This window comes from Suricata suricatta, chromosome 5 (assembly GCF_006229205.1).
Source record: "Suricata suricatta isolate VVHF042 chromosome 5, meerkat_22Aug2017_6uvM2_HiC, whole genome shotgun sequence".
Taxonomy (NCBI): Eukaryota; Metazoa; Chordata; class Mammalia; order Carnivora; family Herpestidae; genus Suricata; species Suricata suricatta.
This window is the reverse complement of record NC_043704.1, coordinates 152,561,790-152,571,829: the sequence shown is the minus strand read 5'-3', so window position 1 is coordinate 152,571,829 and position 10,040 is coordinate 152,561,790. Positions and strand designations below refer to the sequence as shown.

The following is a 10,040-nucleotide window of genomic DNA, read 5'->3' as shown; positions in this document are numbered from 1 at the left end:
TTCTGGCTTCATGAGAAATTGCCAACGCTCTTTCAGAAAAAATTGCCACGCTGTCTTCCAACGTGGCAGTGACATTTTGCTTTCCCACCAGCAATAAATGAGGGCTTCTCTTGCTCCACACCACTTGGTGTTCTCAATGTTCTGGATTTTAGTTATTCTAATATGTTATTCTAATTTAGTTATCCTAATTATGCAGTGACACCTCGCTGTTCTAATTTCCAACTCCCTAGTGACATAATGTGTTGAGCATATTTTCATGTGTGTCTCTTGGTGAAATCAACTTTTTTTCACTTTGTAAGTCTCCGTGGGATGGTAAGTAACCCCTCCCCTGCTTCTCACCACAAAAGTTGGTACCTCTCTCCAGAGGACCTCCTGCTCACTGAGCTGCACGGACGGCAGGTTCTGAAAGGAAAGAATTAGCGACACTGAACTCTCCACAACAAAAGCTCAAATTAAGGTATGTATTAATATACATCCGTGGGGAAGAAGGGATATCATTAGACAAGGACTCTTTTATGTCCTTGGGAGAGAAGCAAAGGAAAGGCCAGTATTTCAGAGGTTTGGAGCAAGAGGGGAATATTGTTTTTGTCCTGAGTCCACAGACCTGCCGCTCTCTTCATGGCTCTGCAGGGGGCAAGCCATGGCGTTTTCTCTGCAGGACACTAGGAGGGAGTCAAAGCTCCAAGAGAGTGGGAAGGTTGAGAAGAAAATGCTTCTTATCACCAGGCAGCTGGGAGGGGTCTGCTGTTTTGCTGGCCACAAGGTTTCTGTCAGACAGCCATGGCTCGGGTACAAAACAGTCTAGAACTTGGAAGTCAGGTGGTCTCAACTCCAAAAGAATGGAGTGTTTTCACTCTACCCACAAAAGAGAGAGAGATGGAAGCGAAGAAGGGTCTGGAGGAGATGTCGTTTTGAGGCTTGGCTGTATGGCTTTCCTCTCTGTGACTTTAGTCATTGGACTGAGGCTCTCTGAGATTCAGATGCAACCTAACTCCAGAAACGGAAGGGATCTGAGTGCCTGCTTCACAGGGATCAAGAGAAATAAGTGATCCGTGCCATTGCCTGAGCCCTGAAATAAACGGTGGACATTCTTACTACTGCTCTTGGATTTTACAGATGAGAGAGCATGGGGGAAGTGTGGACCGGGGGGTCAGCAGGAGGGCCCTGGGGAAGAAACAAGTTGAGGGCCCCTCTTATTCTAGGGTATTCAGAGAGCAGGACAGAAGAATGGCAAAGTAGAAAGAAGGTGTCAGAGGAAAGATGATTCCTCCGAGAAACATGAGCCATGAAGAAAGGCCCACGCCCACGCTGCAGAAAGCATGTTTTTACATTTATCTGGGGGTAGATACTTGAGTGAAATTAGCATCTTAAAAAATGGCTAACGTGCTCAGCCTTTCAAATTATAGACAGGTGGCCTGGTGGTCTGAGTGCCCATCAGTCAAACACCCGGGAAAGATCATGTCTGAACTGAAGGTTCCTTGAATGTATATCTCGTCCTGAGGATTCTCATGTTTCCGTTGTTGAGTCTCCCTCACATGAATATAACATGTTTCCCTTGTAATCATGTCTTCTTCGAGGTCCTTCAACGAAACTTTACAATATTTTACAGTTTTTATCACATTTATTCTTAGAAAGCTGGGTCATTTTTGTGGCTAATATGATTTGGGTGATCTTTTTTCTACTGCGTTTTTAAAATAGTAATTGATGGTGCTATAAAAGCAGAAACCAGAATGAACTGGACTTTTTAGAGCAGTGCGACTACCTTTCTAGAACAACAGAGCTGGGAAGAGAAAAGATATGAAATGAGTGACGTGAGCCCGTTTGTGTAAGTCCACAGAGAGCTCCAAACACCGCCATCTATTACTTATGGGTACACGCAAGTATGTAAAATGTCGGGGGGACCTCTTCCGAGTGAACCATCCCGGACCGCTTTTCATGATCGCGCCCAGGGTGTGGGAACGCGTGTGCAGTTCCAGGGGGTTTTGGTTGCATCTCTATTGCATTAAGCAGACAGCCTGGAAGGAAGGAAGGAAGGAAGGAAAGAAGAAAAGGAGGGAAGCAAGGAGGGAGGAAAAAAAGACAAAGAAAAAAAAGAACAACAGCAACAACAAAAAAAACAAATCCAGCAATATGTCAGCAATTGCTAATTCTCGGTGGTGAAGTAAACGTATTTAAATTTTCTTCATACATTTTGGCATTTCTTTTTTTTTTTAACGTTTATTTATTGTTGAGGGAAAGAGACGGAGTGTGAGTGGGGGAGGGGCAGAGAGAGAGGGAGACACAGAATCTGAAGCAGGCTCCCGGCTCCGAGCTGTGAGCACAGAGCCTGATTCGGGGCTCGAACCCACAAACCGTGAGGTCATGAGCCAAAGTCAGCTGCTTAACCGACGGAGCCCTCCAGGCGCCCCCATTTTGGCATTTCTAAGCCCACTTAACTCCCCCTGTATTGGTCAGCTGGGGCAGTTTTCAATGTTTAAAATGTGTTAATGGACCTTAGTTTTTAGAGAAGCTTTAGGTTTACAGAAAATGTGGACAGAAAATATGGATTGAAGGCTTCCACATCATTGAAGCTTCCCGAAATCCATGCCCTTCTGAAGCACAAAATACAGTCCCTCCACCTCGACAGCTCCCAAAATCCTAACCGAACCCAGTCAGTTCTAGATCCAAAGTCTTACCTGGGTATCGTCTAAATCAGGTAAGGGAGAGACGTGAGGTGTGACTCATCCTGCCTGAGACCATGTTTCTCTCCAGCTGTGGCCTCTGAAACCAGACAAGCTATGAGCTTGTAAATGACAGCGGCGGGACAGGCATAGGAGGGACGTTCCCATTGATTTTTGAACAAATCGTAGAGAAGAGCGGGACAGTGGGTCCCAGGCACGCCCGAAGGTCAGGGAGGCAAAGCCCACCAGGCTGTTAAGGCTCAAGGACAATCCCCTGGGTCTGGGCGCTCTGCCCCCAATGTCCAGCAGCGTCAGCTCGGGAGCCCTGGCCATGATCCTGCCCCCGTGGCACGGGTCGCGGTAGCCTTGATGATTTCTCTGTCTTCAGGGACATCCCTCCCTTTTCTTGAAGGATAAAATGTACTCGCACAAAGCTCATTGCCCCAACTCATAGAATCCTAGAAGTCCAAATGGACTGATTTCTTTTGTTCTGTCTCTACAGCTTTTGTCCAAACTGTCTCTACCCCTGGCTGCTGGCGAGGTGGATGCTTGACTCCCTGGGTGATCTTTTGGCAGAGTGGTGGTCCAGCCCCTCCTCGGGCGTACGCTCCAGAAACAATTCCTCGTTTTTGCTGTATGCACAGGCTGAGACTTTTCCAGATCTACAGGTTCTGATTTCTCTTTAACAACTTCTTCAGCTTTCCTCTCTCCTCTGCCACCCTCCTCCAGCGCACAGAGTCCAGGTTGCCCCTGAATATCCCAGCCAGGGGTGCCTGGATGGCTCAGTGGGTTAAACATCCGGCTTCGGCTCAGGTCATGAGCTCACGGTTTGTGGGTTCAAGCCCCACATTGGGCTCTGTGCTGACAGCTCGGAGCCTGGAGCTGCTTCAGATTCTGTGTCTCCCTCTCTCTGCCCCACTTTTGTTTGTGCTGTGTCTCTCTCTCCTTCAAAAATAAATAAACATTTTAAAAAAATTAAAAGAAAGACACGAGAGCAAAATTCTGCCACTTTATAGCAAGAATCAACTTTTCTCTTATTCCAACAACATGCTCACCATGTCTATCTGAGACCTCAACAGAAGTACCTTTAAAATTCATTTTTTGGGGCGCCTGGGGGACTCAGTAGGTTAAGCGTCCGACTTTGGCTCAGGTCATGGTCTCGCGGTTCGTGAGTTCGAGCCCCGTGTCAGGGTCCGTAGTGACAGCTCAGAGCCTGGAACCTGTCCCCTTCTCTCTCTGCCCCTCCCCTGCTCACACCCTGTCTCTCTGTCTCAAAAATAAATAAACTACATAAAAAATTTTTAAATTAAAAATAAAATAAAATTCATTTTTTCTGTTCATGACACACGTATTCTCTGAGGTGAGGGAATCCTCTCCCCAGCCTCCTCCCTTCCTCCTAGGCCCTCAGCGTCCTCACCTTTACCAACAGTCTCCTCAAGGCAGCCTCGGCTTTGCTAGCGTGAGCCTCAGGACCCGCCGCCTCCACCCCTGCCAAAGCCCCACTTAGCTATTTGTTACAACGGCATCTACCTCTAAGGATCATAATCCGTCTCCGTCAGCTCAGGCTGCCATAGTAAAATGCCACAGATGGGGTGGCTTAGACCACAGAAATTAATCCTGTCACAGTCCTGCAGGCTAGAGACCCAAGATCAGGGTTGGTTTCTGAGGAGACCTCTCTTCCTGCCCTGAAACCAGCCAGCCCCTTGCTGCGTCCTCACCCGGTCTTTGTCCTGTGCACGCAGAGAGAGAAAGAGAGAGACGGCTTGAGTGCCCGCCTTCCTCTTCCTCGTAGAAGGACACCGGGCCAATGGATCAGGGCCCCGCCTTTACAATGTGGCTGAACTAAAATTATCACCTTACCGGCTCATCTCCAAAGATGGTGACAGTGGTGGTGTTGTGGCCAGTTTGGGGCTATGATAACAGAACACCATAGAGTGTGTGGTTTCTGAACAACAGAAGTTTGTTTCTCCCCCTTCTAGCGGCTGGGAAATCCAAAATCAGGGTGCCAGCAGGCCTGGGGAGCCCTCCCCCTGGCTGCAGACAGCCAACTTCTCCTTCTATGAAGAGCTTCATACAATGAAGCTCTTTGTAGGAGCAGGCTGTCCATCTATTCTTACGAGGACATTCATCTACGAGCCGTTCACGAGGGCTCTACCCTCACAACCTCATTGAAGCCGATCTCTTCCCAAAGAACCCATTGCTTAACAGCGTCACAAGGCGGGGTAGGGCTCCAACATATGAGTTTTGGGAGGACAAATAACAGGACTTCATGGCTTAAACATATAATGGGGCGGTGAGAGAGGGAGGGTTACCATTCAATTTTTACATCAAAATATTTTTAGGGAGTGAATCTCTCAGACCTGGTCCTCGATGGATTATACGCTGGAGCCCAACGTGACCACAGTAACTGACGACTACTATCCCGATATTGAGGCAAGCCCCTGCGATGGGGAACTTATCCAGAGAGATAACAAGTGGGTACTTGCCACCTTCTACTGCATCTTGTTTGTGTTCAGTCTTCTGGGGAACAGCCTGGTCATCCTGGTCCTTGTCACCTGCAAGAAACTGAGGAGCATCACCGACATCTACCTCTTGAACCTGGCCCTGTCAGACCTGCTTTTCGTCTTCACGTTCCCCTTCCAGACCCACTACCAGCTGGACCAGTGGGTGTTCGGGACCTTAATGTGCAAGCTGGTCTCTGGGGTTTACTACATTGGCTTCTTCAGCAGCATGTTCTTTATCACCCTCATGAGTGTGGACAGGTACCTGGCGGTTGTGCACGCGGTCTACGCCATTAAAGTGAGGACTGCCAGGATGGGCATGGCCCTGAGCACGGTCGTGTGGCTGACCGCCATCATGGCCAGCAGCCCATTACTGGTGCTGTACCAGGTGGCCTCTGAGGACGGCATTCTACAGTGTTATCCGTCTTATAATCGGCAGACTCTGAAGTGGAAGATCTTTATCTACTTCGAGATCAACATCTTGGGTCTGTTGATCCCATTCACCGTTCTTATCTTCTGCTACATTAGCATCCTGCACCAGCTGAAGAGTTGCCAAAACCACAACAAGACCAAGGCCATCAAGTTGGTGCTCATTGTAGTGATTGCTTCCTTACTCTTCTGGGTCCCATTCAATGTGGTCCTCTTCCTCTCTTCCCTGTTCAGCATGAAGATCTTGGATGGGTGCGTCCTGAGCCAGAGGCTGGTTTATGCCACCCACATCACAGAGACCGTGTCCTTCACTCACTGCTGCGTGAACCCTGTCATCTATGCCTTCATGGGGGAGAAGTTCAAGAAACACCTCTCAGAAATATTCCAGAAGAGCTGCAGCCACATTCTTACCTACATGGGAAAACGAGTCCCTCAGGAGACCTGGGAAAGGTCCTCCTCCTGCCAGACCCCCTTCCGTTCCTCCAGCACAGACTACATTTTGTGAGGCGGGGGCTGGAAGCTGGCCTCTGCCTCCCTCCTTGCGCTTCTTTCAGGAGACAAAGGTGATTTAAGCTGGAGACAGAGGCTAAGTGAATGGATACTGTGGTTCCGGGGGCGCCTGGATGGCTCAGTGGTTGGGTATCTGGCTTCGACTCAGGTCATGAATTCTCTGTTCGTGGGTTTGAGCCCCGTGTTGGGCATTGCACTGACGCTATGGAGCCTGCACCTCTCCTGCTCATATCTCTCTTTCTAAAATAAATAAATAGTAAAAAAATTTAAAAAAAAGAAATGTGGTTACAGACATAAGGCATCGCTTCCGATAGTTAATGAACTCCTACTATTGCAAATGAATCATCTCAGCTTCCAAAGAGTTTGTTATGATTTTCAGGAAATAGTCTGTATATCTAACTATTAACAGTATAATGTTGACTTCGGGATTTTTTTCTTAGTTTTTGTGGAGCGTGTATCACATATCAGTTTAAATTTTATCAAGGACACCGGGCCTTTTCTTATCTACTAAAGGGAACATATAGTTTTCCTCTATTATTCTGTTAATTTGGTGAAACTACATTGTTTGATTTGCTCATCTTAAAACAATGTGTATTTTATCTGGAAAAAAATGGCTTCTTGGTCACAATTATTTTAATAAATAATTGCATTCTTGGGATTTTTGTATTTGTGTTTATGAGAAACATTGCCCTATAATTTTCCTTTTAAAATGTCCTAGTCTTGGGGCACCTGGGTGGCTTGGCTGGTTGAGCCTCCAACTCGATTTCAGCTCAGATCACGATCTCACGGTTTGTGAGACAGAGCCCTAAGTCGGGTTCTCCGCTGTGCGTGGAGCCTGCTTGGGATTCTCTCTCTCCCTCTCTGTCTACCCCTCCCTGCTCTCATGCATGCATTCTCTCTCTCTCTCTCTCAGTAAGTAAGTAAGTAAGTAAATAAATAAAGTGAAATATCCTGGTCAGAACTGCAACAACGTGGATAGACCTAGAGGTATTATGCTAAGCGAAATAAGTCGGAGATAGAAAAACAAATACCATGTGACTTCACTCATATGTAGAATTTAAGAAACAGAACAAATGAACAAATAAAAAAGACACAAGCAAACAAACAAACAAAAAACCAGATTCTTAAATACAGAGAACAAACGGATGGCTGTCGGAGGAGAGGTCGCTGGGTGGATGGGTGAAACAGATAAAGAGGATTCAGAGGTAAAAACCTCCAGTTTTAAAATTAACAAGTTCTGGAGATGAAGAGCCCAGCCTAGGAAACACAGTCAATGGTGTTGTTTGACAGACGGTAGGTGCACTGCTCATGACGGGCACTGAGCAATGTACAGAGCTGTTGAATTATTATATCACACTGTGTGTTAATTGTGTCTTAATTAGGAAACAATGTCCTGGTCAGATGTGGCCTCCAGGAGATGTGTGGGGACATATCCCTTTTCCCCTACTCTCTGCAAGAGTCGGTGTAAAATATTGGGTGTTAAGTCCCCCTTCAAGGTTTGTTTGGCGAGATCCATTAATGGGGCCGTCTGGGATTTCTCCGTGGGAAGATTTCACATTACGTATTCAGTTTCTTTGGCAGATAAAGATTATTCAGATTTTTGCTGGTCTTGGTTTTGGAAAGTTGTGATTTTTAAAGAATTTTCCCAGTTTATATTATCAAATTAGCATATCGTTGTTGTTAATATCTTCTTATAGTATTTTTAATACATGAGAACAGGAAATTATGTCCTTTTTCATCGTAATATTGGCAGTTTCTAGTTTCTCTCTTTTTTGTTTTCCTGATCAGTCTTATGAGGGTTATCAATTCTATCAGCCTTTTCCAAGAGCCAGCTTTTGGCTTTGTTGATCTCCTGTTTTTTGTCTTTATACTTATTTCTGCTCTTATTTTCATCTTCCCTGCTTTCCTTAGGTTTAATTTCTTTTATTCCAGCTTTTTGAAATGAAATCTTAGATTACTGATTATCAACCTTTGCTCTCTCTCTCTTTTTTTTTTTTTTAAAGAGAGAGCAAGGGCGGGAGAGGGGCAGAGGGGGAGAGAATCTTGAGCAGCTCCATGCCCAGCGTGGAGCCTGACTCAGGACCTGAGCCAAGATCAAGAGTTGGACACTGAACCGACTGAGCCAACCAGGGGCTCCAACCTTTGTTCATTTTTGAAAGATGCCTTCAAAGCTATAAAATTTGGGGGCATCTTTGTGGCTCAGTCAGTTAAGCATCCAATTTTGGCTCATGTCATGACCTCACAGTCTGTGAGTTCGAGCCCTGTGTCGGGCTTTGTGCAGACAACTCAGAGTCTGGAGCTGCTTTGGACTCTGTGCCTCCCTCTCTCTCTGCCCCTCCGCCACTCACTCGGTCTCTCAAAATAAAATAAAGACAAAACAGTTAGAAAATAAATAAATAAAGCTATACAACTTCTTGTCAGCACCACTTACACCACATTCCACATATTTTCATATAAAAGATTTTCATTGATTTTTCAGTTTAAATTGTTTTCTATTTTCCATCGTGAATTCTTTTTATCATGAGTTGCTCAAAAATTAATTTAGGGTCTCCTGGGTCACTCAGTCAGTTCAGCCTCTGAGTCTTGATTTTGGCTCAGGTCATGATCTTATGGTTCGTGGGATGGACCCCCCAACCCCGACCCCCGTCGGGCTCTGTGCTCTCAGCAAGGAGCCTGCTTAGGAGTCTCTCTCTCTCTCCCTCTCTCTTTGTCCCTCTCCCCCTCATGCGTGCTCTCTCTCAAAATAAATAGACTTAAAAATTAATTTTAAATTTCCAAACATCTAGGGATTTGTTTATACTTTAGTTTCCAGTTTGACTCCACTATTTTCAGAGAATACAGAGGTGTTCGTTTGGATTTTTGAAAAAAATTTCAAAGTTTATTTATTTTGAGAGAGAGCGCACACGCACACACACGCACACACGCACACACATGTGCAAGCGTGGGAGGGGCAGAGGGAAAGGGAAAGAGAATCCCAGGCAGGCTCCCCAGCAGAGGTGGCGCAGGACTGAATCCCATGGGATCAGGACCTGAGCTGAAATCAAGAGTCTGATACTCCACCAGCTGCGCTGCCAGGTGCCCCTTTTATGGAATTTACTGGAATTGTTCCACGACTCAGAATGCGGTTTGTTGCGCTAAATGTCCCACGTAGAGCGAAAAGAACGGGTGTATCGTGTGTGGCCGCCTGGAGCTGGTGAAGCAGATCGGCCGTCTTCATCCTCGCTGGGTTTTTCTGTTTGCTTATTCTGTGAGTCACTGCGGAAGGTCCATTAAAATCTCCAACTGTGATTGTGAGTTTGGGTTTCATTTTTATCCTGTTTAATATTGCTGCATATATCTTGAAGCTGTGTTATTAAGTGCGCGCAAATAGAAGATCTGTAAACCTTTATAAGAGCTTTTTTAACTTTTTGTTTTTTACTGTAGAGAGAGCTGAACAGGGGAGCGGGGGAGGGGCAGAGGAAGAGAGAGAGACAGAGAGACAGAGAGACAGAGAGAGAATCTTAAGCAGAGATTGATCCCTTGACCTTGAGATCATGACATGAGCAGAAACCAAGAGTCTGACATTCAGCTGACTGAGTCATCCAGGTGCCCAGACTTACCAATCTTTCTATTGAATTGACTTTTTAATCATTAAAAAAATTTTTTTATGTTTTTTTAAAATTTTTTAATTTTTTTTTTTTTTTTTTGAGAGAGAGCACGAGCAGTAGAGGGTCAGAGAGAAAGGGAGATACAAAATCTGAAGCAGGCTCCAGGCTCCGAGCTAGCTGTCAGCACAGAGCCCGACGCGGGGCTCGAACCCATGAATCGTGAGATCATGACCTGAGCCGAAGTCGGATGCTCAACCGACTGAGCTGCCCAGGCGTCCCTTTTTGTTTTATTTTTGAGAGACAGAAACAGCATGAGCAAGGGAGGGTCAGAGAGAGAGAGGGAGACAGAATCA

The 10,040-nt window shown here is 46.0% G+C and overlaps 1 protein-coding gene across 2 annotated transcripts; it reads left to right on the top strand.

Annotated features, from left to right (window-relative positions):
* Nucleotides 1-359: 359 nt before the first annotated feature.
* CCR8 (C-C motif chemokine receptor 8) lies at nt 360-6,709 on the top strand. Of its 2 annotated transcripts, XM_029940877.1 has the most exons (3): nt 360-457; nt 3,163-3,328; nt 5,003-6,709. In XM_029940877.1, exon 3 carries the CDS (start codon nt 5,031-5,033, stop codon nt 6,093-6,095), a length of 1,065 nt encoding a protein of 354 aa, XP_029796737.1. In that variant the 5' UTR covers nt 360-457; nt 3,163-3,328; nt 5,003-5,030; the 3' UTR covers nt 6,096-6,709. The 2 variants fall into 2 exon arrangements, with proteins under 2 accessions (XP_029796737.1, XP_029796738.1); XM_029940878.1 differs by lacking the exon at nt 3,163-3,328.
* The last annotated feature ends 3,331 nt before the right edge of the window (nt 6,710-10,040 follow it).